This window comes from Astatotilapia calliptera, chromosome 1 (genome assembly GCF_900246225.1).
Source record: "Astatotilapia calliptera chromosome 1, fAstCal1.2, whole genome shotgun sequence".
NCBI classification, from domain to species: domain Eukaryota; kingdom Metazoa; phylum Chordata; class Actinopteri; order Cichliformes; family Cichlidae; genus Astatotilapia; species Astatotilapia calliptera.
In genome coordinates this window covers 7031579-7059026 of record NC_039302.1, presented here as the reverse complement: position 1 = coordinate 7059026, position 27448 = coordinate 7031579, and the positions used below count along the sequence as shown (strand labels likewise).

The 27448-nt window shown below is 37.5% G+C and overlaps 2 protein-coding genes and 1 long non-coding RNA gene across 3 annotated transcripts in view; 1 reads left to right on the top strand and 2 right to left on the bottom strand.

Annotated features, from left to right (window-relative positions):
• The window catches only part of LOC113017255 (uncharacterized), a 77561-nt gene that overhangs the window by 3912 nt on the left and 46201 nt on the right, over nt 1-27448 (bottom strand). The window contains exon 3 of the long non-coding RNA XR_003271437.1: nt 7208-7366. This is a non-coding gene — a long non-coding RNA (uncharacterized LOC113017255). The remainder of the gene's footprint in view (nt 1-7207; nt 7367-27448) is intronic.
• LOC113017019 (probable serine/threonine-protein kinase MARK-A) lies at nt 15393-20588 on the top strand. Its single transcript, XM_026160294.1, has 14 exons — nt 15393-15596; nt 15818-15869; nt 16205-16267; nt 16466-16501; nt 16596-16705; nt 16816-17116; nt 17200-17235; nt 17348-17395; nt 17535-17578; nt 17694-17958; nt 18158-18350; nt 18466-18598; nt 19268-19375; nt 19940-20588. The coding sequence occupies exons 2-14, from the start codon at nt 15821-15823 to the stop codon at nt 20375-20377; spliced, it is 1824 nt and encodes a 607-aa protein (XP_026016079.1). The 5' UTR covers nt 15393-15596; nt 15818-15820; the 3' UTR covers nt 20378-20588.
• LOC113017157 (uncharacterized) lies at nt 20490-25752 on the bottom strand. Its single transcript, XM_026160345.1, has 13 exons — nt 25542-25752; nt 25149-25186; nt 24768-24852; nt 24578-24668; nt 24350-24438; nt 24142-24269; nt 23996-24047; nt 22578-22675; nt 22339-22475; nt 22190-22255; nt 21956-22002; nt 21642-21790; nt 20490-20923 (listed from the first exon to the last, which is right to left on the bottom strand). The coding sequence occupies exons 2-13, from the start codon at nt 25171-25173 to the stop codon at nt 20601-20603; spliced, it is 1290 nt and encodes a 429-aa protein (XP_026016130.1). The 5' UTR covers nt 25174-25186; nt 25542-25752; the 3' UTR covers nt 20490-20600.

The following is a 27448-nucleotide window of genomic DNA, read 5'->3' as shown; positions in this document are numbered from 1 at the left end:
TCCTAGAAAATATGGGAATTGTAAATGTCACTGTGAAAAGAAAGTAACAAATGTCATTTGCAGAGAAAAACATAATTATACACACTTGACACTAAATGTATGTACAATTGGACAATTTGATTTTTTGATTTTGATGTTTTTAGAAACATTTTTGAGTGTTGAAAGAGCCTAGAAGTGGGCAAGAGTGGAGAAAAAGCAACATTTTATTATATATGTGTGGGGACTGTTGAATTTGTCAGTTCTGTCTGGTAATTAACACTGGGTTTATAATAAAACAAAAAGTCAGACAAAGCACAGATGAAGGTGATCAATCGGTGGACTTGTTAAAGAACAAACAGAAGCAAATGGTTCCCCCTCCGTACAAATAAAGATGGCAAGATAACAAGTATGGAATGTCATACATTTACAGCTTGACATTATCCAATTTACACTTAAGCCTATTAGAAGCAGATATCACGTCCTGGTTCAACAGCTGCCATAGAAAAAATAAGTGCAAGTGTGTTGGGGAAAACGAACACAATGGGCTTATACAGCTGCTGGTGTAAAATGCTTCAACATCAAATAATTTATGGATTGTTATATTTCAGGAATTTCTATTACAAGAAGCAAAACATAGAGTAAATCTATATGTACCACCAGCAGATGACATCCAGAAGTGTTGCCAGTGGCTGGACAAAGCTGGACTGAAAGACAGCACAGAGGCACTAATCGTGTCAGCACAGGAACATGGTCTGAGCACAAGCTGGGGTCTATCACATCAGGCAAGACCCCAGGTGCAGGCTGTGTAAAGATGCCCCTGAGACAATCCAGCACATAACAGCAGGGTACAAGATGCTAGCAGGCAAGGCATACGTGGAACGCCATAGTAGTATACAGAAACATCAGCCTGAAAATCCCAAGGTCAAAATGGGAGATGCCCTTAGAGTTGTGGAGAATGGCCGAGCTAAGATCCTGTAGGACTTCTAGATGCAGATGGACAAGATGGTGGTGACTAACCAACCAGACCTAGTGGAAGTAGACAAGAAGAAGAAGAAGACCTCCGTGATAGGAAGAGTGCAGTCTTAGGAACAGCTAAGATACTGCGCAGGACCCTCAAGATCCCAGGCCTCTGGTAGAGGACCCGAGCTTGAAGGATAGACCACCCGCAGGGGAGAGAGGGGAATTTTATATGCGTGTGTAATATAATTTCGTACCGGTATATACCCTAGTGCCTTTCTCTTGGGGGACATGGAGGACTATGTTTTAAAATAGTCTTTACACACACTTTAATAATTGTGAAAGCAACTGTGTATAAACTCAGTCATTTTATAAACTACGCTGTGAAAACGTTAACAACCTTTAATTCCACTACTTTAGCTGCGATGAACAAAAACAAACTTGCATCATGTTCTTTCATCATTTCAACAAATCACCCAGATAATCCCTAAAGCACATGGATACTTTTCTGTTGATTTCTGATGCTGAATGAAGTAACTCTGTCTCTTAGCCTAATTTACTTCCCAGGGAGCAGACAATGGACACCAGAGTCTACAGGCAATTCAGCCTGTTAGATTGTTTTTAGCCTAGCATCTTTTAGCCTAACCCATCTTTCCCATATTTATACTTTCTCATGCACTGCTTATGTCACCCCTTTCCCTGGCTAGAGGTCTGGTCCCTTCCAGCAAGCTGAGACTGTGCACTGTTTTCAACAGATCAGATTAGTACACCCAGCAGTACTATTGTGGTGAACTGCTCTATAGGAGCTCTATACATCCCCTGTTTTTTCAGGAATCTGCTATTGAGGGGTAAGTATCCTGTGCCATACATATGTTATGATATTATTATTTACTATTTAACATACAATGTTTCAGTTACAGTTTGTATTGTTACATGTTTTTCAAATGCATCATCATTAAGATAAAATAATGCAAAATGAAAAGAGAGCAGAGCTGAAGCCAGATTTTAACCTGGCTTAACCTAACCATAATGACATCCACATATTATAAAAGCTTCCAGAGTTAGGAAGACACAGGAGAATAAATTTGTCATTCAAATTACTCTGATGCGTGTTAAGGTGCTTAAGTAGATCTTCTTAAGGAGACTGAAAAAGGTGTGACTTATGTTTGTTTTTATTATTTAAATATACTGATGTTAGCAACAGCACATACATGTGAACTTTGACATGGGACAGAATTAAATAATTGACAAGTCTTTCAGATGGAAATAAGCATGTATCTGGATGTTCCAGCATGTGCACAAGTGTCTCCAAGGCATCTTATCTGAGTTACTTCTCTATACTTTTAACTGCTGAAGTGTATTTCCAATTTGCCCAAGGGTCTATTAGCACTCAGTTTCAATTACCAACACACTAATGGATGTTGACAGTGGATCTACTTCACTTTCAAATCCAGGAAGCTCACTTCTTCAGATGAGTAGGAATGTCTCATCAGCAGCTGCAGCAGATGCTTTTGAGATTTTGTGTGACAGCACCAAACCAGATGGCCTGTAGAGTCTGACCCACATCTCAGGAAGTTAGAAGAGATGGTTAGAGGCTTGAAGTCGTGACAGAACTTGCAAAGAGGCATTAAGATTCAAAGCCAGACGCCCAGCTGGCTCTGCCAGGACTGACTTTATTGCGTTTTCAATTACCTGCCTGGTACTGGAAATTCAATTGAACATTTAGTCCTTGATTGAGGGGGAGTATTGTCTTAACGTGTCCAATCTACTCTGGAAAGTTTTTCCACTAGATTGGAGAGCACTTGAATACTTTACTTTATTGCAACAGTAAAGATGCATTAGAAGCTCTTTCGTAATTGTGCGTTTTTTTGTACAAATACTGCCAAATGTAGCTTATCTAGTTAGCAAGAAAGACTGTAAAAAATACCAAAACATGACTGAATCTCAAGATCTCAACTTATTAACAACCACGATTATCCCTTCAACATAATGCTGGGGCAGCTGCAGGTCTGTCTGCAGGACAGAATGTTTATGATTTACATTTTCATACATCTCTGGTCTTTTTTTTGCACTACCAATGTTCTATCTCACCTGATGCCAACTGCGTCCTAACTCTTAACACGTTTATCTTGTGCTTGCAAAGTTGGTGCCTTTGGGAAAGTATTGTACCATACAACATAAGTCTGTATAATGCTGAATAGAGATTATTATAGAGATCATCATGTAACAATGCAAGATGTTGTTCACGCAAGTCTATATTGATCATGAAATATACAGAGACAGATGAAGCTTTTGGGTTTGAAAGTTCTTCATGTGACCATGTGACTAGAATGGAAGCATTTTACAAAATGGGGATTTTTTTTTCCTTTTCCTGACTGGAAGCAGCAACGAGGAGTTGGAGCCTTGGAGCCAATAATGCACAGCGTAGATAGCAGTTAAAAGAAAAAGCTTTGCTTCTCCAAAACGTGAAATGTACACGCATGCAGAAGTTGCATTACCAGCAGGGGGAGAAAATACATTTAAAGCCACAAAGTTGGTAGTGAGCAAAAACTTTATTCCAGTGTTCTTAATCGTCAGAATCGATTAAGCTAGGGATCTAATATGTATATACATGTAAATGTGTTAATAATGTCTGTTTAAACACTTTTCCATGATTGTTTTCATGTTAGCTTGAAATAAAATATCTCCTGCAGCTTACTGCAACTTCTAAGCAAAACTGTGTGTGTAAAAAGTGTGTATGCATTTCTGCTTGCTATAAAAATATAAACTTAAGAACATAACTGAAAAAGAAAAAAAAGAATATAGTTGAGCATTAAATATTAAGTGTTTTTGCAGGGTAAGAGCAAAAAAAGTTTATCTGCATGTATCACAGAGCCATGGTTCAGTGGCTGAGAGCGTATGACTGGGTTCCTAGTGCTCAAATACTGTACTTCTTAACATGGTGCTTTTTGGTAAGCACCATGTTAAGAAGTTACTGAGGAAAGAAGAGGTCAGGTAACTTAAGCATCAGTAGCTCCTAAAAAAAAAAAAAGTTCTTACGGGTCAAGCACCCTCGCTGTTTAGCTTCTTTCTGTACCGTTTCATGTTGCTGACTTTCTCACAGGTCATTTATGTGTTATTTTTCAGTGCTCATTAGTGTGTTTTCCTCCTTATTACCTGTTGGCTTCTGTATTTGTTTGATTTTACATACACAACAACATAGACTACCCAGAATACATTTTGATTCCTAAACTCTATATAGACAAGGGAATTTGTCCTTAATTCTCTGCACTTTGCATTTAATCCTAATAGCTGTACTGTGAGATATACAAGCTGCGAGTCTGACAAGCACTGTGGCAATCAATTCAGTGGGATCAGAGATGAATAAAAAAATCTGATTTATGCTTCTCTAACATAGTAATTTGGAAAGAAAAAAAAAGGAGAAAAAGACAGTCAAATAAGTGCCAAACTTGCCTCTTGCTATTTTCATAAGTTTACTCCAGAGCCTATTTGGATTTTTAAGAACAAATGCCCTTCTACACAACTGTAATACAAAGAAGATCTGCCAATAGGTGAAGTTAACTGAAAATAATGCCCACTGTCAACAAATGCCAACAGCAGATACATTTGTCTTTGGATACAATACATAAATAATTCTCAAAAGAAAAGAAAAAACAATTTCTAGCTTCACAATAATGCCACAATATGCCAGCTGAACTTTTAATTAAAACACTTCTGACTTGTTTTGACATTTCAAACAACTTTTCTTAATATTCCCTTCTGCAAGCACTCAGTATCAAAAGCCCTCAGTACACTCGGTGATGGAAATCTGATACGATTTCCATCCTATAACACGCAAGGAGCTGCAGGATCCTGCCACAATCACCACAACATTAGACTGGAGAGATGGCGACGACTTTACAGTCTTGACAGCTAAATTTTACATTTCTCAAGACTAGTCTTAACACCTCTCACTCACATGCTAAATAAATACATGATTTTGTCTCTCATTGACATCTATTACCTTGCCCCAAGCTTAAACTTGCTCTGCACAAATTTTGCAGATCAGTTTAACCTGACAGAGAGGGTCTGTGAAAGGAATTCTATAAAGTCTTACTGGTGGTATGGCGGTATGTAGGAACATACTAAAACATATTACTTTAGCTGGAATGTTGGATGATAAGTAGTTAATGGTCCCTAAATATAATTTAGGTAAAAGAAAATTCCAACCATGCTAAATTTCTTCACTGGGAGAAATTTCAAATGTCATAGATTAAATATTTAATGGAGCAAATAAGTGTAAATTCCTGACACAAAATAATGAACATAAAATACCACGTGAACCAGGTTGCATGCAGTGCAGAGTGGGCCTCATGGGTATTTTATGATGTTTGTGTGTAATCTGATGTTTATCTGTGTTGTGTTTTTCTGGATTTTGCTTAACCAGTTATGGAGATGTTTATGTATACCCACACACTTTCTTTAAATTCCACAGCAGGATTGCATGCAGTAAAAAATACTGTACTTGGGGCAATTTACCACATTAAAGCCTCTCTTGCAAGTTTCAGATTACTGTTCTTCATTGGGCGTTTACATTTCCTATTTCTTGACTGCATTCCTCTCGCATTCGCTGTATCACAAACTGAGCTAAGTTGCTGTTGTATACCTTGGAGGGAAACATGACCTATCAGGGGGAGAGATTTCTCCCCCCGTTCAAGTTTAAACTACAGTTCTAATAATTTTTTTATAGAATGGGTTACATCAGGGAAATGAAAGCTTTCTTTAACTAGGAAATTAAATGTTTTAAGAACAATAAGTTATTCATTACAATATCAGTAGAAATAAGTTATCCACTAGTTATATAAAACAACAAAACCATGTTTTGATGTCTGTGAAGGTTCTCAGTCATCCAGGTCATTGTAGTCAAATGAGCTTGCAAAGAAAAGCGTCTGGACTTCTTTAAGTTGCTTGAAGACGTTTCACCTCTCATCCGAGAAGCTTCTTCAGTTCTAAGGTCAAATGGTGGAGAGTCCCAGATATGAACCTAGTGGGAGTATCCCCCCACAGAGGGACAAAAGGACCCCCTGATGATCCTCTAATCGCCTGAGCCAAGGTGTGAAACTGGGTGTGGGTCCCAATCAGCCAGAGTTTCGGGTGAGCTCATTGTGAAACCTGGCCCCACCTTATCATGCAAATTCCTGAGATTAGATGGCCCAGGATGTGAGTGGGCGTTAAGATGTCTGGGAAGGGATCTCAAAACTGGATTATAGATGGCAGAGAGTTGGTGTCGTAAACCCCCGCCTCTGTTCAAAGATGGTCGCTCACAGTGGACATAGATGGCTTCTTTCACTCCTCTTTCAAACCATCTGTCCTCTCTGTCCAAAATGTGAACATTGGCATCCTCGAAAGAGTGTCCTTTAGGTCTGGGCATTCCTCGCTGCACTGTACAGCATACACCACATTGTTAAGTCTGTGTTTTGGCGTTTTGTCTTTCAGGTGAACCAGTTTTTGTCTGAGCGTGTTGCTGGGTCTGAAATGCACCTCTTCAAGTCTTCAAGTAACTTAAAGAAGTCCAGACGCTTTTCTTTGCAAGCTTCTTTGACAACATGTTTTGATATTATATCTTACAAAGCACTGTTTAAAAATCAGCACGGTTGGCAGAGAATGTTAATTATCATAGTTAAGTATCTCAAAACTTGGCTCCCAAATAATAGTGAGACATGTGAGGTAATAATAATAATAATTATTATTATTAACTAGTATTTTGCAAAAAATGTTAATTAGATTCGTATTGAATGAAAGTGGTCTGCTGTCAGATATTGGAATATGTGGTAACACCACAACAGTTCGAGCTCCTTTCACTTGAATGCTTTGCTTTTTAAATTAAGATCTGTCTCTAAATAAACCACATAACTATACTCACATCTTCTTTTCTTGTACACATTTTTCTTCTCTCACTGGAGGCACAAGCACTGATTATTTTATTTTATTTTACATTATGTTACATTTTGTGCAAGGACAGGAAGGAAGATGCAAACAGGCAGGAAGCTTACTGCAGGATGGCAGGTTGCCAGGCAGGCAGGCAGGCAGTGGAAACAGGAGCAATCAGGAATCAGAACAGCAATTGGGACTCAAGACGACACATAAGTGTGAGAGGCAATCAGGCACAGAACAATGGCAAGATGGTGAGTACAGACCCTGTCAATGATGCTGTTTTTATACCTAATCATGCTACAGACCGGTTGCCAATTAACCTAATTAGCTGTGAGATGAGACTCCGTAGTGCATTTACCACTGTTGTCCCACGGCAAGGGTATCCTGGGTTTTAATCTAGCAGCTGGCTGGGACCTTTCTGTGTGGCCATAGGTGTGAAGCTTTCTCTGTGTTAGGTGTACCATGCCTCTAGCCCCATGGCAGCTGTGAGGACCTCCACCAACCTGAGCAGAATAAGCTGTAAAGGAAAATAGATAGAAAATTTTGAGATCATCCACTAACATCACACATTTTTCCAGTCTTTTCATGCAACTTATTATTGACCATACTATTTAATTTGCAATTTGTAGTTTTCTTTCTTATCATTCATTTACTATTCTTAGATGTTTCCATGTTGTTTCTGCCAAATTTTGACCTTACTATCCAAATATCACAGAAGAACTTAATGTTCATTAGACCAGGCAATGTTTTACCAGTAGGTGTGAGTTGTGGCCTCAGTTTCCTGTTTTTAGCTGGCTCAGCCCATCCGTTCTATCCTGATTGTTTCTATCACCTTTCTTTCTCATTCTGACTCGGTTTGAACTTGAGCAGATTAACCTGACCACATCTGCATGTCTAGGTGCATTGATTTTTTTTGTTTAGATATTTGCCTGAATGTACAGTTGAGCAAGTGAACTTAACAAAGGTGCTGGTGAGTTTAAATAACTTCAGCTATGTATAATGGACTGAACTTTTTTCTCTTCTTGGCACACTGGTGACTTTATTTTCTGACAGGGACTGAATTGATAGTCTCCATTATATTTTTTGTTCCTTCTGTTTGTGATTCCTCTGACTCTGTGCCAATGAAAAATGCATTTCCACATCTCTACTGAGTGACTCAGTTTCAGATTAGGTGAAGTCAGGGTGTGATGTGTAATAACTTGAGGTCCAACAGTGATTCTACAGGCAAATAATGACTTAAGGTAGAACATCCATTCAAGGTGAAAGGTGGGAATGGAAATCAAGCTTGGTCATGTTCAGAATTTAGGACTAATGATTTAAATAGTACCATGGAAGAATGCATGCACATTTACATGTGTACCATGAATTCCATGAATCATTCAGGAGAAAACCAGAGAAACTATGGAACAAGGCAGAGAGGCTGTATTAGTATGAATGCAATATACAGAATCAGATCAAACACAGTAAGAAATTTACAATACTGGGATTTCCTTTTAAATACTGCATCACAAAACAAATATGATGACAGCTACTGAAAGGAAATGGTACTAAAATGGAAGTACTGTAAAATAAATTACTCTAAGCGATTAAACTCTCTATATAGATTATATAGAGAGTTTATATAGAGAGAATTAAAGTGAATCAGCTAAATGCTATCCTTCTAAATTATTTGAAGTTCACTGGAGACAAAAATATATTTTCCCAAGAGAGCATGGAATGCATGTTAACAGGCTACAAAGCCATGAGGCAGAAGAGTAAATATTGTATGCTTCCAACTGAGAAGTGTTCTGAAAGCCTTGGTATACTGAGCATGGTCCTATTTTTGGTACAGGACCCTCATCCCAAGATGAAGACCTGGAGAATACACGAAGTATATACTGCAAGGGAGTTTTCTTCCCCCCCCCCCAGTTTATTTTTTATGCATTTGCCAGAAAATGTCTGACAGTGTATGGCTTTCCATTAAGTATTGTTGTGAGAACTTTTGTGACTTCCTCTATTAGAGTTGTCAGACAACTCACCTTAGAAAAGATTGATTTATTACAGCAGGAGAATAAACTTAGAGTTTGGCATCTAGGTTTTGTTTTCATCTCTCCCTGTGAATATATCACCTAAAATTAGGTAATGATGAGTAAACATCCCCTCTGAGATTACAGGTAGATGCTGCATTGAATGAGGAATTTGAACAGCACGAAGCTACGCAGGGCCACAGCAATACTGGCATTTTATATAGAGAAATTAGAAATGAAGCTTTAAATAAATGATACATATTGCATTCAGTTTGATTTGTCTGCCTAAACTACCTTCCCAGCTTTGCTCCATTTATATTCTAATATGTAAATCACTTCCCTTTATTGTTTTTTTCACCACTACAACCATCAAAATGGACTGATGATGTCATGGAGTTTGTTTGTAGCTGTGATTTATAAATAGTCTCAGCTGTGCATACAACCATGGCAATTAACAACTACATAAGGTTATGATCTAATTATTAGAGTCTGCATAAAAATTGGGGTTCATACACTGCACAAAAAAAGAAGTAAAGGAACATTTTTAATTAGTGTAGAGTCTGCTCTCAAGTCAGTGAAACCTGTGGGATATTGATCTGGTGTGGTAAGTAACAGAAGGGGTTATTAATCACTTTCAGCTGCTTTTGTGTTGGTAAAATTAACAACACGTACACTAAAAGGGCAACAATGAGACAACTGCCAAAATAGGAATGGTTTTTACATCTTTTCTGAATGTTTTTTTCTATTAGTTTTGCATTTGGCTATCCATCTCTCAGCACAGTGTAGAGAGCATGGAAGGGATTCCAGGAGACAAGCAGTTAATCTAGGGGAAGACCCTTAACCCATCAGCAGGACCGGTCTCTGCTCCTTTGATTAAAGAGGATCATGTTAAGCACTGCAAGAGCCCAATGCCGCATCTTTCCATTCCTAACACTGCTATGGCCAGTCCATATCAGTGTAGACATCCAGCATGATGGTATTTTTTCCATTGAGATCTGATGTGTTTTCAAAGTGTTCCTTTAATACTTTTTGAGCGGTGTACATCTGCATAAAAGCACCCTGTGTTTTCACATCTCTAGCATGGTTACCATGACTGTTTGCTAATTTACCCACAGGTGCTATTTCCTCATTCCCTCAATACGTTATTTAGGATATGAGAACATTTCCAGTAAGCATTAACAGTTACGCAGCTTTTCAGTTTGTGATGAAATTATGCTGCTAAAATGAAAACATTCATGGTTTCATTGCTCTAACGCTGGAAATGCTATTACATTGCTTTTGTAATGACAATATATGCAATAATCAGTTTAATTTTTACTTCTGCACTTCACAAGTTGTTAGAGAATGAAAGTACAAAGCAAAAAACAAACCAAAAAAAACATCTGTGCAGCTATTATAACAAGATGTTGTGTCGCTGATGGCTTCCAGTAAAAGCCAGAGCTTCAAATGTAATGTGTCACAGGATCCTAGTAATTTTAAACGTCCTGCAGTATTGTATACAGCTTCACATAGGGTTCCCATAAACCAGGCTTGCTTTGCTGTGTTTGACCCACTTCTGGTCCCCAAAGTGAAGTTTTATGTTGGCCAGTAGTGCATTTAAAGTTTTTTGCAGGGTCTGGTTGACTAAAATGCCCTTGAGAAAGTTGCTGAGTAAGACAGTGTTGTGGTTCCTATAAAAGTTTAAAAGTTCATAAAGTTTCCTCACTCCCGCTTTCAAAAGTCCTTTGGTGCCCTCTGTTCATGAGATTTAAAAACGGGGGGATAACAGCATCATTCTCATATAGGTTCTTTTACATTGTTTTTACACCACGAATCCAAAACGTGTTTTTCCTCTTTCAGTAGAGTAAACTGAATGTGTTGAAGGTGACATTCTGTCTGAGGCATGTGTGAATTATTAATTAACTTTCCAACAATAAAAACATCTGACAGGGTTTATATTTGACAGTATACACTTAGTAGTATTTATATCTTCCACTCGTAGTGTTGTGTGGCTGAATGCATTTATGGACATTCTTTTCTTGCACCACATGTCTGTTAAGATTTTAAATATTTTAGTATATAAATTATATTATATTGTAAATATTATATTTTATTGAAGTATATTATAAATTTGACAATTGGATGGATGGATGGATGGATGGATGGATGGATGGATAGATAGATAGATAGATAGATAGATAGATAGATAGATAGATAGATAGATAGATAGATAGATAGATAGATAGATAGATAGATACATACATACATACATACATACATACATACATACATACATACATACATATTGGGTATTTAGGTATGAACACGATGCCAAAAACAGGAGCAGGTCCAGACTAACAAGCTTAATGAGTGAAGGGCTACGTTGGTGTTAAAGAACATCTGGCAGCACTGCTGTCTGTTTTGTTAAGCTGTTTGACAGGAGATGTTCGCATCCCTGATGTGCATCCAGGGTGTTTGCTAAGCTGTCCTTTTGAAATATAATAATCCCATAACTATTAGCAGCATGCCATGTTTCCACATTGGTGAAAGTGTTGTGATTGGGGGGGGGGGGGGGGGGGGGGTTGTATTGTGTTTTTTTTTTTTTATGCTTTATCATCTACTCACGAAAAAATGATAAAACTGTAACAATGATACAAGTCTCTCTCTGTTTTGGATTTGTGGAATTGGCTGAAGCAGATAATAGTTGGTGATACAACTTGAAAAATCACCCCTCAGACCAGAATACATCTTTAGAGTTTCCAAATAACTTAACTTCGCAAGTGGGGATACCCAGATAAACACAGAAAGAGCTACAAACTCACCGCATATCCTGTATATCACTCACACCAATTAACATTTTATAATTTTTTAAATATCCCAATATGACATAAATACTGCACAAAAGGTACAGTAAAGAAATTACTTTTCACAGACTTCTGTGTAGTCCTGTGAAAAGCTACATGCCACAACTGAATAGTTTGTAGAACTTAACAGGAAATACTTGATGTAATCATTTTTGTATGACCTTATCAGTTTCTCATATCATTGTGGAGGAATTCTGGGCCACTCTTCTCTAAAACTTTGCTTCAGTTTCTTGAGGTTTGCAGGCATTTGTTTATACACACCTCTGTTTAGGTCCTGTCACAGCATTTCAGTCAGGTTGCAGCCTGGACTTTGACTAGGCCTTTGCAACATGTTGATTTTTTTTCTTTTTCAGCCATTTTGTTGTTGTGCTTGGGATTATCTTGTTGCATAATCCAAGCCAGGTTTAGCTGTCAGATGGCCACAGCGATGCTACTTTAGAGACATGAACAGATAAAAACAGGCTGAGGCCTGACTGTTTGTCACTGCCTTTGTTACGTGTTCAAGGTCAGGGTTTGGTTGCTGGGCCGGGGTCGGCATGCACTCAGCGTTAAAATCACTCTGTGTTCTTGACAGTGTTGAGAAGTTACTTTGAAAAAGTAATTAATTATAGTTACTACTACTTCTTCTACATTTGATTTTCCCTCCACATTTCACCTTTAAAAACTGTTTATTTGCCTTGTTTGGTATCATCCCTTTTAGTACAAGCTCACATGTCTGAATTTACAGTTATGTTTTCATTTTGACATACTGTATTAACACAATTGGTCTAAAATCAGACAAAAAACATTAAATCGGAGTAGAAAAAGTTATAATTTTTACTGTAACAACCACAAACACGTTTATTGAATCATATTTCATAACTTTAAATGCAAATATAAATTGTCAATTTTAAAATCATATTCACAAGTTTTGCAAACAACAAAGTTATTAGCAGCCATTTACCTTTTACTCCTTTTTTAATAACCATTTCAAACTATTTACAGAACAATCAGCTGATCTGCATTCAATATGATGCCACACAAATTATTTGTGCCACTCCAAAAAAATTATTTCTGTCCACTATAAAGGAGAACATCACAGCCTGATACCTGCAAGTCTGACAGCAGCAGGTGTATCACTCCTGTTTCAACCTGGAGACAGCAGTCGCCTCATTGTTCTGACACACAACACAAAACTATCCACAACACTACACACTAACTACACAAGACAACACATTAACTACACACTCCAAACACGCTAAACGTCACAAATCTCTCACATCTCAAAACTTGCTCTCTCTCTTTTTCTGCTGTCTTACTCTCTCTCGCGCCATCACTCCTAAAACTTCCCCCTCTACCTAAACAACCAAATGTTATGTTGCCATATCATTTTTTTAGTGGTTGACATGGTGCATTTTTCCACCAAAACAAAAGGGCTGTTTTTTGTTTTGTTTTTTTTAATTTTTTGGTCATAAGCAGAGAGTGCTTGCTAGCGCTGTCCTTAGCCGTAAAAAGTGACGAAACTATTCAGGAACAAATGGTGCGTATATATTGTTTATCATGACTCTGGTTTTACGTGGCTTATCAACACAATTCAAAAACTGGTATATATCACCTTGTTGGTTTGTCATCTTAAAGTAGTCGTGTAATTGGCTTACCATGACTGCTTTATTCTTCCTCAGTCCAACAGCAGCACTCATGCGATTGTTTTGCCCCCTTAGCTTCAGGTGTTGTGCTGCCCGCGGGAGCGCACGCAGCTGCTTAAAGCTGTAGCGCCCAGATTACTTACATCTACTTCCGTGCAATTGACATAAGGTGCGGTAAGATGAACACAGCCTCAACCGTCTGTTTGTTGAAAAATAGTAACGCGACCACACCGCATTTTCTTGTTAGTAATCCAATCCAGTTCTGAGATCCCTTCCCAGACGCCTTAACGCCCACTCACATCCTGGGCCATTTGACCTCAGGAAATCACATGATAGGGTGGGGCTAGGTTTCACAATGACCTCACCCTGATTGTTACCTACACCCATTTTCACACCTTGGCTGATGTGATTAGGTAGAGGATCATTAGGGGGTCCATTGTCCCTCTTGGGTGGGGGGGGGGGGGGGGGCATTCCCACAGGGCTTAAATCTGGGATTCTCTGCCATTTGACCCTAGAACTGAAAAAGCTTCTTGGATGAGAGGTGAAATGTCTTCAAGCAACTTAAAGAAGTCCAAATGCTTCCATGTTCTTTTAAAACTCAAACAGATCTCATCATGGTTTTGAGAGAATCAAGACAAGCTCGTCTGATCTTCACATAATTTTAAAGAAGCAGATTTCTAAAAGAGGAAATTGCATTTTGTTAGATTTATCTCTCTCTTTATGTTTTATCTGTTTTTAGAAGAGAGATTCATATATCAGTGGTTTATATATTTCACTTGAAACCTTAACTCAATACACCCTCAACCCATTGCCTTAATCAATTTCAAAAAATCATGGCAATCTTTAAAACTTCTTGAGTTTTAATCTTGATCTTTTCTAATATTGGAGCTCACACTTTATCCAGCACTAAGATGGGTTGGTAAAAATTATATAAACTTTTAACTACTTTGGCCATAGTTTACTTCCCAGAATACTCATGTCCTCTGAGAATCTGTTCTCTCTTGCAGAGTTAAGCTAAAGCTGCCATCCATCCGTTCACTTATCCCTTTCAGGGTTGCTGGTTGACTTGATCATATCCTAATCCACACACACTCATACGCACATAACATCATGTCATTTCACAATGACATGATGACAATTACATGCATAACTATTTTTTAGTAGAGATGAATCTGCACTGAGAATGTGAGTGCCTCCCACATACATCATACTATATGCATATACATATAAATATGTGGTGAATTGGAGATAACACCCACATTTATTTTAATCTGTACAGTTATGCATCACAAACTGTCATTTATTTGAATGTGAATGGAATTCAACAAACATGTTATTATTCTTTGTGTTGTATTTATGGAGGGATAATTATGGTTGTATACAAAGCTGTAGCTGTGTGCAATGACTGGGCATAAGAATGTCTGCTCTGGTATTGTTAGAGGACCATGCTGAAACACTGTTCATAAACAGCCTGGGAACCACCAAGGCTCAAGCCTGCCATGAACTAGAAAATACTGGAATGCCAGCATCACTGTTCACAGTGAAGTGAGTGAAGTTATCACCATAGACTAAGACTGTGCTGACCAAGAAAGAAGCTCCTGTACGGTGTACATTTTAGGACATCGTCAGGTATCAGAAAAAAAATTGTCAGGTGTCAGTTGTCAAAAAAAAAATTGTCAGGTATCAGAAAAAAAATTGTCAGGTGTCAGTTGTCAAAAAAAAAAAAGTCAGGTATCAGACAAAAAATTGTCAGGTGTCAGAAAAAAAGTTGTCAGGTATCAGAAAAAAAATTGTCAGGTGTCAGAAAAAAAGTTGTCAGGTGTCAGAAAAAAAGTTGTCAGGTGTCAGAAAAAAAATTGTCAGGTGTCAGAAAAAAAATTGTCAGGTGTCAGAAAAAAAGTTGTCAGGTGTCAGAAAAAAAATTGTCAGGTGTCAGAAAAAAAGTTGTCAGGTGTCAGAAAAAAAATTGTCAGGTGTCAGAAAAAAAATTGTCAGGTGTCAGAAAAAAAGTTGTCAGGTGTCAGAAAAAAAATTGTCAGGTGTCAGAAAAAAAATTGTCAGGTGTTAGAAAAAAAATTGTCAGGTGTCAGAAAAAAAGTTGTCAGGTGTCAGAACACAAGGTACCAGAGAGAAAATCTTCCTGCAGGTGGCGCTGTTGTCATGTCCCACCCGAATTGATTTCCAAATACGTCATCAACGTGTGACCGTGGGAGAGCGTAAGGTCATTGACCTCACCGGAGTTTTACCGTGGTTCAGGCTCCTAACGACACAAGGTAAGTTTAACTTTTTCTCCCTTTTGTTCATATTTTTGCCACAGTTGTGTTATATTAAGTTGCAGTTATGTTGTGAAAGTTACATATCAGAGACGGAAAGCCAGTTTTGTACGAAACCAAATCAGTACTATTTTTGTCTGGCTAATTCATTCTAGCTAGCGACAGTGGTGAAACGTGATTCAAATTTAAACTGTTCAGTAATTGTTTTGTATACATTTCAGCAAATGGACAAGCTGAAAGCTTACGAGCAGCTTAAAAAAGACCTTGAAAATGGTAATCCAACACTTTATTAAACTTTTTGGTAATGCTTGCAAGTTAATTTTTTTAACTGCAAAGAACCCTGACAATATCATGCTTTAATTATTTAACATGTATGGTATTCATATTTACTTCTCTTTATTAATATGCATGTTAACAGATGTATATAGTTATTACTTTATGATATTGTTGGAGTGCCCGATTTAAAAAAAAAAAAAATAAATAAAAATGACAAAAGTTAAATTTCTCACAAAATTAAAAGATTGCAATTTAAAAGTTAGATAGTCATGTAGGATCTGTCTCCTACAGTCAATCTATAACTACTTACCCTTTTAAAATTTTATTTGAAGGTGAGATTACCCAAAAAGGCTTTGATAACAACATAAAAAAGCTCCTGACAGCAGAAAAATCAGGTAGGTTTTGATACTTTTGAACAACATGCAAAACAATCTCCTTTATTTAACATGATATGCTTAGCAGGTTATGATTGAATAACCACTTTATTAATAGATGCAATACATTTTGAAAGCAGATGACTGTGCAGTAGTCTGTGATTGTAGTAGAATTCTATAAACCACATGTTTCACATCAATGCCCTATTTATATTGCAGATGACACTACTTCAACACGTGGCAATGAATTTCTCAGTAAGAAAACCACAATTATTTTGCTTCAAGGTCATTTGTAATATAGAACTCGCTGTGGATCAGTTTGATTAACTTTCAGCTTCATCCATTACAGGTGCAGCAGAGGCCTTTGGTAAAGCCAAGAAACTACTACAGCCTCAAGTAAAGAAAAGGCAGTTTCCACTGAATGATAAACGTTTGGACCATGCCAAATCATTATTGAAGGTTAGTTAAAAAGTGAAGCTACCTGTATGACTATCAGCAATATATTAAAAAATAACTTTCTAAATTTGGCTTATTTTTTAATAAATTTCCCTTTTTTTCCTTGATGCTAGGTCAGACTGGCTCCCATGGAGTGGAAGCCAAGAACTCATAGAAAGTGTGGACGGTACCAGAAGTTAATAATGGACGAAGCTCCACCTCGAATCATTCTTCAAGGCCATGAAACCTATGATGATTTAATTACCATAGGCAAAGAACGCTTCTGGCCAGAGCGTACTGAGGGGAGTGAGTTCACTCTTTGCCATTCTGACGGGACCAGGTGGAGTAAGCAGGAGTTCCACAAAGAATACGGAACTGTTTCTGATATTACACATATGTGGAAAAGAACAATATACATCGGGCGACGACAACTGGGTAATAAAGTGTTCAATATTACTATTAACTACTGTCTAGCACTCGAATTTGTATGGTATGAAATAATTTTACTTTTTGTACAGAGGTCGTGTGTTTGGATGATCAAAGTTCCATCTCAGGTGTGTGCCTGCCCAAACCAAATTGAATATTTTTGATGTTATGATTGAACATGGTACACTGGCCATGTTGGGCATTATTCAGATATATTGCAATTAATGTGTTATTTTACAGATGAAGACCCTGTAACTAAAGTGGGTGGTGATGAAAGTTGCAGTTTAGGTGAATGCCTGGACATCTAACTAAATCATTAAAATTGACTTCGTTTTTGTTTTGCATTACATTTCCAACCTTTACACACTTGTTTACTATGCTTGGTCATTGCACAGTTACTGTATATAATATGCATCTTATTCTGCAGATGAACTTCCTGAAACCCTCATAGGACAAAGTGTTGCAGAACAGGTAAAACCATGGCTTCATCTTGAACAGAACAATTAATTTCTTATCATTGTCATAAATGTGGATATTTTCACAGTGCACCCTGCAAAAAGTATATCTTGGCTGAATGTGTTCATAGGATTTCCATGCAGAAACATCCAGCTCAGCTGAATTTGAAACAGGGAGAGTCAGAAAGAAAAGCCAGTCCAAGCAAAGGAAGGAGGAAAATGTAGGGTCATCTCTAGGTCCAGGTGGAGCAGTGAGCCAAGACATGTTACCACATGCAGTTATTGAGTCAAAAGAAGCTATGGAGGGAGCTGAAGAGCTATCTGAAGGTGCTGGAAGTAGTGGGCTTTTGATAGATTTTGCACAGTCTTTCAACCCAACTCCAAAATCGCCATCATGTAAGCATTCTTTCCCATTTAGGGCTAACATCATATCATCAGACAAAATTGTAAATAAAGGTTTTCATTCTTCACTATTTGGTACTCAAGTTCCTGGAGTAAACCTAGATATTAGTGATCCAGCAGTTAATAGAAGAATGATTAGCAGTAGCTGTATGTTAATGGATGTTACTTTGTGTTTTTTTTTTTTATCCCCAAGTGTATCTTCCACGTGTTCCATATGTGGAAGAGGCTTTAATTACATACAGTGAGGACAATCTACTGGGAGAAGGAACATTTGGCAAGGTATATAGAGGTTCTTTTCATGGTACTCCAGCAGCTGTTAAAAGGATCATGTGTGGCCAACAAGGGATGGAGGACAGCGACATTCATCATGAGATAAATGTTTCACTGTAAGAACTTTGACACACTTTTTTTTTTCATTGTCAAAATCGATTCTTCCTCAAGCTGTAACATAATATGCCTCTATTTTGTTTTTTTTATTCGGACATGTTTCTGTTTTATTAGGAGACTGTCTCACCCCAACATCGTCAGACTCATGGCAGTTGCCCGCACTGAGTCCTGCTTTTTGTTGGCAGCTGAATACATTCATGGCGCAACCCTGCAGCAAGTGCTTCACACAGACAGCTGCTTGGTGAAGGTACCAATACTCATAACTTTATGTTTAATACATTTAGGTAGATGTGAATTATCTTAATACCCTCATATTAAAAAAGAACTTTTTATTGCTGTCATTTGTTTAAATATGTACTTGAAACCATCTTTGTGTACAACATATAAAAAGACTGATTCCTTTATTTTTCTCTCATGTTTTCAACCATTTAGAATTACCAAAATGATCTTTAATTGTCAAATGCCAGAAAAGTATCAACTTAGTAAAAGAATAATCTTAAATTTTTAATAATAAGCTCCCTTACTGTTTTGGTAGAATTGCTGTTTTTACTTGGATGAGGTCCAGACATTTTAGGTTTTCTTCTACAATATTCTTACAATATTTTTCAGGAATTTCTGTCCAGTCCTCCAGACAGGACTGGTGTAACTGAGTCAGATTGGTTGGCCACCTTGCTCACACACACCATTCACCTCTGCTTACAGTTTCGCAAGAGGACTGCAATCAGGGCTTTTTGATTGTCACCGCCAAACATTGACTTTGTTGGTCTTAGGTCCCATTGTAATTTATTGAAATTGAAATGGCAATTGCATTTGAATACTAATCCTATTTGAAGTAATACATTTCCAGTGGTAGACATGTTAGATTGTCACACCTGGCTACGCATTGTTTTATTAATATTATATATTGTCTTGATAGCTTGAAGGGGATGATGCCGGTTTCATATCACTGGACTTATCCATGGCAGTAGAGTACATCCATGCACAGAGAATCATTCACCAGGATATAAAGCCAGCAAATGTCATGGTAAGCCATACTGTATTTTTCTTTTTCTCCACTTTGTTTTTGAAGATCAAAATAAAAATAGTATATTATTTATTTAACTTTATTCTCTTCAGTCTATTAAACACTACATTTGAACAATGAGAAACTTTTCTGGCATATTCATATAAAGGATTTTTTTTTAAAGTAAGAAGCCTTACATTGTTTCTTTAATAGTCCAATTTTTCTTTAATATGTTGGTTCTTGCACACCTACAAAATTCCCAAACATGTTGTAAGTTTAGGCTTTACAAACTGAAAGTTTCTATTCTTTTATTAGTCTGTACCACTTGCTTAAGTGGAATGGGGATTAAAAAATGCACAGGACTATAAAACCGGGTTGGATCATTAACCAATCTGTTAATTTTAATGTTTGGTATAATAAACAATCTCAGAATAAATCTGCAGTGATTGGGTGATCTGGGTGCTAAAAGCTTTGAGGGTTTTTTTTTTTTCCCCAATTATGAGCTGTGGTCTTTGGAATGACATTTTTGATAACATTTGTGAAATTTTAGACAACCTGGTAAGTTCTCATATGTATACCTTATAGGTTCACCACCCTTCTAAAAAGGCAGTCCTGACAGACTGGGGCATGGCAAACATAAGAGACACTGTGATGCTTCGTCAAGGGAGTAAGTTCACTGCCCAGGCTACTGGTCCAGCTGGTGGCACATATCTTTACATGGCCCCTGAATGCATACTGATGTTTGAAGAGGCCTCGTTCCAGACAGACATGTGGTCCCTCGGAGCCACATATCTGGAGATCCTGACGGGTTCCGCTCCGTGGATGGTTAAAAAACAAAGAGAACTGGCTGCACTAATGGCCACCAAAACCCCACCACATGCCCTATCACATCTCAGTGACAAAAACAGTTTTCTTGGTGGTTTGGTGAGCTATGACCCAGACTCAAGGCCTTCCGCATCTGATGTTGTTAAGTTTCTCAAGTCAGGCCTTGATCTTACGAGCCGATATGGCTACAAGTGGTAATGTTGCTACAGTCTGCAGTTCAAAAGTCTTTCAATGTGAATTATGTTCTACATTTTGTTAACAAAAGTTGTGGTAAATGAAACACTGAATCATTATGAAAGATGGCACCTTGTCAATTGTATTTCAAAATTTTATTGTACATTTTGTTGGTCAGACAGTTTTCAAATTACCTGTTGATTTTAAACAAGGATAAATAAATGTTAACAAACACTGTTGTATGATTTTATTGGTCATTGGAAATGTTTACTGGTGCACCTTCCATCCTCTCTCTCTTCAGAAAGATGTATATGTCATTTGCCTCGGCAAACGTAGAAGGTGTAGGAACTGCATTTCTGTTCATGGCAGTTGTGAGCTCTTGGACTAGCATGAGGTATGCAGCAAGGCAACCATCAGGTGTGCAGGGAAACTGGCTGTTTTCTAAAATGTTCTGGCACATGTCTCTGAATTCCTGGTTTGCTACCAGTGAAGGCTCTTCCCTCTCACAGATTAATTGCTTGGCATAGTCTAAAAGGTCTGGGTCAACAATGTGCAGCACATTGCCATATCCTGCGAATGAAAGACAATATTGAAAAGATGTTCACTTTGAATGTTAAAAATAAATGAATAATGACAAAGCTGTTCTAGAACCTGTATAAGAAGCAGTCAGTGTTTACAGATGTTATTACAGAAACTTAAAGATGGAAATGTCACTCAAACATTTAGATAAATTTTTAGTTAAAGGTGTCAATATGAAGCCATTTTAGTATTGACAGTAGAAATTCAGAAATCTCTTATTGTACTACAAGTAGGCTTCTTCGGAAGACACAAAAGAGAAAGCACATTATAACAGTTTTACGCTCATTACACTGGCTTCCAGTATATTTTAGAAAATTCATTTTAAAATTTTAGTAATGACTTTCAATGCTCCGAATCGTGAAGCTCCTGCCTTAATTTCTGATCTTATAGAACCCCACGCTCCCTCTCCCAGCCTGTGATCATCTAATCAATGGCTGTTAGTAGTCCCACCAGAAGACCAGAGGCAAGAGATTCTCCAAAGCGGTGGCTCCCAGGTCATGGAATGCTCTGCCTCCATCATTACGTTTCCTTGATTGCATTTATTCTGTATGTTCGATTGTGCTGTTTTATGTTCATCTGTTTTATATTATTGTGAAGCCACTTTGTGGTTTTTATCCTGTGAAGAGTGCTATATCAAAGTAAAAGTAAACTAATGAAAGTTAAAAAACAAACAAAAAAATAAAACCCCACAGGCTTTCAAATGACATACCAGGAGGTGGTGAGGTAAACAGAAGGTCGGGTTTCCCAAATGGACCAGGTGCATTGCGTTGCTTGCGGATGTCATGGGTGTTCCAAACTGTTTGCTCCGTTTTTAAGTCTCTTTGAAGCAGTGGCAAGTGTGAGTACTGCAAGCAGTTGCTATGAAAAAGGAGAATTAAAAAATTAATATGTTCATCTGCTTCTTTGAGGTAGAATAAGTAAAAGCTAAATTTTAATCAGTACTCAAAAAACAAAGGCATTCCTAGACCACATACTTTCATACTGCTGCTTGATTATTTTTCATGTCTAAAAATATTGACTTACATGTGCACAGGATTGTCCAGTTCAAGGATCCCAGACTCCATCATGGCCTACGCATGTTGTTTTGAAAAAGACATAAGTTGTGAAGGTGAGAATTTCATTAGTGAAAAGGTACAGATGTACATAAACACAGATTCTGGCCTTGTGTTTTCAGATAAACTAATCCATCGTATGTTTAACGAAATTTTGATGGCTAGTCTTTGTTAATAGGTTTTACAGGTGAAAGATTTGCTTTACCTCAAATGTTGTCAGCCATTTCTTAATCCATGTCCGCTTTAAAATACTGTTGAAACATTCAGCTCTCTAAACAACAGAAACATGACATTATCAGTTTTGTTGTCAGGTTGTTACTTTAGAAATAGTCATTTACCAGCTTAAAGACATACCTGGTTGTGCACTGATGTCCCCATTCTGAAGCACCTCCATGCCTGATTCCCAAGATCTCGCATGTGAAATGCCATCTGCATTTGACCCACAACAAGGTTCTCCTTTCCTCTGTCCCCCCGAATCATTTGAGGACAGCCTAAAGACACAAACTGAAGATAATTAGTGAATGATGAAAAAATAAATTTATTAACAAAATGTAATCTTTTTTAACCCCCCATTTTTTTAGTATATTGCATACCACCCTGTTCTTGAACAGCCTCAAAGAAGTATCTGGCCACAAAGTTTTGTTTGCGGTTGGATGTGCCCACCTTTAGCCATAGAACCTTCCTGGAAAATCTGAAAAGAAAGAAACAGAAAAGTGGCCACTTGTACATATGATTTAATCATGTTTTGGCACTATGTTTGGTTTTTGTTACATTCCCCAAGAGTGACAGAGGATTTTTATGAAATACAATATAATCAAGTGTGCCTTATATTCAAGTGTTCATATATTTTCACATAACCAAGCCTATTGTTGAAGAATCACCTAACCAAGTCTATTGAAAGGAAAACATGATGCATTCCTTACCTCAGTGTCTGAGATGTTTGACAAACATGATATAATGATGCATTCTTTACTTCAGTGTCTGTGATGTCAGATAAAGCATGATATACTTCTGTATTCTTACCCCAGTGTGTGAAAGATCAGATAAGCTGATCTAATGCCTAACCTCTCTTCGACTTCTCACAAAAGAGAAAGTACTATGTAACCTGCTTTTTCCTATAAATAAAGGAAGCAAGCCTGCATTCGGTGTGTGTGTTCCTCAGAGACACTCACCCGTGCGCACGCTCTTATACACTCTGAGTTTGGTCTGCAGTGTCTTATTTCTCTTGCTTGTGTTTGAACAAATGTCTTCCCCTGACAAAGAGTATGCTGGTTTTCCATTGTATTATGTCTAGGCGTTGTTTCTGGTTCCTCCGGCCATTTTGACTGCCATAGTTGTGTAGGCTTACATGCCTTTGGAATTGAATGTGACTCTTGACTGTGTTCAGACTGACGCGAGGGGAGAGCTGCCTTTTGTTTTGTAATCCCTTGTATTCTCCTGTTTATGTGTTGGTTAGGTAGGTTATCGTAAATTGTACATTTTATTTTCTTTGGAGTTAAATTCTGTTTACTTTGTATCAGGGATGTTTTGTTTGTTGTGTTGGTCTTGGCCCTCCCTGAAATTAACTGCCAGTCTGAAATGGAACTTTAAGACTAGCAGGAAATAAGCCTTTTAAAAACCGCCATCTTGAATACTCCTTCACTATTCATACTTTATCTTGGTCCCTTAGACCAGGCTTGGCCAAATCCAGACCTCGAGGGCCAGTGTCCTGCATGTTTTAGATATCACCCTGGGTAAACACACTTGAATAAAATGATTAGTTCATTACCAGGCCTCTGGAGAACTACAAAACATGTTGTGAGGGTAATTTAGCCATTTGAATCAGCTGTGGATCAAGGACACATCTAAAACCTGCAGGACACCGGCCCTCGAGGCCTGGACTTGCCCATCCCTGCCCTAGACTCCTCAGGAGAGATAACACCTCAGTTTACCGCACATCCTTATCTTGAAGCAACTTTGTACTATCACTGAATATAATAAATTAAGTAGCGAATGCCATATTCAAACCTACCCATCAATCCCCAAATGTATCCACATTCCAAAGAACTTCAGTTTATCATTGCCTATATGAAACAACAAATAATAATTACAATTTGTTTCAACAGAAGTACCATCAAAACATGTTTGGAAGGTTAATTGAAAAGATAAAATAAATACCATCAATGTGCCATGTGTCATTTGGACCACGGCTGATGTAATTCCGACGGGGAATTTTCTTCTTTCCAGGAGATCTCCTCTGAAGACCACTTGCATCCATATACCTCATTATATTAGCAACATCGTCTCTACAGTAACAATAGATTTTACTATGAGCTCAACAGTAAAACAAGAGAATACTTGATTATATACACACTATTTAACCAACCTGTAACAAGGCCGCACTCCTCTGACATCCCTTACCCGCTTTACCATTGCCCTGATTCCTTGTTCAGGAGACCACTGTTTCATCTCACTCTAAAAAACAAACAAACAGACAATTGAATGTTTTTTTTTTTTAATCACTACAGAAAATAACATTTATTGTTTCTACAATAGCTCATGACACAGACTTCAGGAAAATATATATTTTTTGCACTGATGTTTTAACGCTTACCTCCACAGCTTTGTGGATTTCAGTAAAAGGTCGTTGGGGGCATCTTCGCTTCAACCCTAGAAGTTTTAAAACTCGTCTCAGATGCCTCTCACTGTTAAAAGACAACACAGACTTACATTATATTGAATGCAAACTGCATGTTTTGTCATTTTAGAGAGTTGTCACGGAAACTGTTGAAATGCAGACTTACCTTATTTTATGCCCATATGAATTCAGTGCACAGCTGATTTCCTTTTGTTTTAAGCCTTTGTTGAACAATGTTATTATCATCATATCTTGAAAGGTTAAGTGTAACAACAACAGTCTAATTGATCACCCACCTCTTACACTGAACATAAGTAATTAACCAGTAAAGTACTAAATCTTTTTATGTGGCAATTACACTAAAAGCATCGTCAATTCAGTGCCCACAAATAAAACGTGTAGCAAAAAATACACTTCTTTGATATTAAATAGGTGAACAGTAGTTAATAAATAAGTTGTACTTTAGTCATTTATTTTTAATGCTCTTTTTTTAATAAAAAAAAAAGTATTTTTGGTACAGTCATGGGAACCAGCCAGAGTCGGATACTCCTTTCATCATCGTCAGATGACATATTGCAGCAAAGTCTAAAAACAATAACAGAAAAAAAAAAATCGGGATCAAAAAATATCCCGACAGTAGCAATATAGAAAAGAGAAATAAAGAAAAAGAGCGACAGAAAGGATGCAGGCTGCTCGTAAGCTTTCAGCTTGTCCATTTGCTGAAATGTATACAAAACAATTACTGAACAGTTTAAATTTGAATCACGTTTCACCACTGTCGCTAGCTAGAATGAATTAGCCAGACAAAAATAGTACTGATTTGGTTTCGTACAAAACTGGCTTTCCGTCTCTGATATGTAACTTTCACAACATAACTGCAACTTAATATAACACAACTGTGGCAAAAATATGAACAAAAGGGAGAAAAAGTTAAACTTACCTTGTGTCGTTAGGAGCCTGAACCACGGTAAAACTCCGGTGAGGTCAATGACCTTACGCTCTCCCACGGTCACACGTTGATGACGTATTTGGAAATCAATTCGGGTGGGACATGACAACAGCGCCACCTGCAGGAAGATTTTCTCTCTGGTACCTTGTGTTCTGATACCTGACAATTTTTTTTCTGACACCTGACAATTTTTTTTCTGACACCTGACAACTTTTTTTCTGACACCTGACTTTTTTTTTTTTGACAACTGACACCTGACAATTTTTTGTCTGACACCTGACAACTTTTTTTCTGACACCTGACAACTTTTTTTCTGACACCTGACAATTTTTTTTCTGATACATGACTTTTTTTTTTTTTGACAACTGACACCTGACAATTTTTTTTCTGACACCTGACAACTTTTTTTCTGACACCTGACAATTTTTTTTCTGATACCTGACTTTTTTTTTTTTTTGACAACTGACACCTGACAATTTTTTTTCTGACACCTGACAACTTTTTTCCTGACACCTGACAATTTTTTTTCTGATACCTGACTTTTTTTTTTTTTGACAACTGACACCTGACAATTTTTTTTCTGACACCTGACAATTTTTTTTCTGATACCTGACAACTTTTTTTTTGACAACTGACACCTGACAATTTTTTGTCTGATACCTGACGATGTCCTAAAATGTACACCGTACTCCTGCTACAAAACTGACACCTTCAAGCATGACTGAAATCTGCAGCTGCTAAGCTGACAAGCCAAATGAGACAAAGATTGAGCTATTTGGCCACAATAACAAGCAATATTTTTTAAAGAGATGAAGAAGGGCTTGTAAACCCAAAAACACCATAGAAGCTGCAAAATACTGTGATGGTAGAATCATAGTCTGGGGCTGTTTTGCAGCCAGCGGTACTGGTACATTGATGGAATAATGAAGGAGGAGGGCCACCTCCAAACTCTTTAACTTCACCTCAAATCAACAGATAGACAGTTGGAACTTGGACATAGTTGGATGTTCCAACAGGACAAACACAGATGAAAACAGGTTTTAGAATAGATAAAGCAAGCATTCCGCTAAAACATTAAGCTTCTGGAATTACCTTCCCAATGTCCCAGCCTCAACGCCTTTGGAAATTTTTGGACTTTCCTTAAATGTCAGTTTTGTGCTAGGAAATCAACCAATTTAAAAACCAAATATCCAGTCAGATATATGCTAGAAGCTTGTTGGTGGCTACCAGAAGTGTCTGGTTAAGGTGCAGCTTGCAACGTCCTTGTTTTTTGAAGTTGTTAAAAATGTATGCTGTACAATCGTTACATTGTGGAAGAAGAACAGTTCTAAGAATTAATTAAAAGTCCAAAGTTACTATGACATTCATGCCCATTAGTGTATCCTAATGTCTGATACCAAAATTAGGTAGCATGATGGGGATTTGTAAAAAAGACAATTATGTACACACACAGCTTTCAAAATTTGAGAAAAAGAATGATTCTTCACATGTCTGCCTTTGTGGATGCACAGATTTGTGAGTACATAACATCTGAGTATTATGTATCTGGCCCTCAGTGTTCTGATTTTTGAAGTACAGCTACAATTAATTCAACCTGATAAGAAATGGTGGGCGCAGTGCTAAAACAACTTTTTTGGGTAATTTGCTGACAATTTGGCAGCAGCATTGTATTTGTTCTGACATTTGTCTCCTTTATTTTCAATGAAACCTTCTGCGTTAATTGCGGTCTAAAGAGCAGGCACAAGGAAAACCAGCATAATGTAATGTGTGGCTTTATAAGAATGAAAGAATCATAAATTTGTTCAACAAAATGAAAAGCAATCAGCAAGAGACTTACCTGCCGTGATCAGTCAACAATGCTTTCTACAGTTCCACAGTGTCAGTAATTGGATTTCAGG

What these genes read in the sequence shown, in the direction of transcription:
- LOC113017019 (XM_026160294.1), top strand. Translation starts at nt 15,821, where the DNA reads ATGGACAAGCTGAAAGCTTACGAGCAGCTTAAAAAAGACCTTGAAAAT. An exon ending in TAAAAAAGACCTTGAAAATG is followed by an intron (nt 15,870 to 16,204) that starts GTAATCCAACAC and finishes TTTTATTTGAAG; the next exon opens with GTGAGATTACCCAAAAAGGC. An exon ending in CAGACAGCTGCTTGGTGAAG is followed by an intron (nt 18,599 to 19,267) that starts GTACCAATACTC and finishes TTGTCTTGATAG; the next exon opens with CTTGAAGGGGATGATGCCGG.
- LOC113017157 (XM_026160345.1), bottom strand. Translation starts at nt 25,173, where the DNA reads ATGTCATCTGACGATGATGAAAGGA. An exon ending in ATCTGACGATGATGAAAGGA is followed by an intron (nt 24,853 to 25,148) that starts GTATCCGACTCT and finishes TAACCTTTCAAG; the next exon opens with ATATGATGATAATAACATTG. An exon ending in AATGGCTGACAACATTTGAG is followed by an intron (nt 22,003 to 22,189) that starts GTAAAGCAAATC and finishes CAACATGCGTAG; the next exon opens with GCCATGATGGAGTCTGGGAT.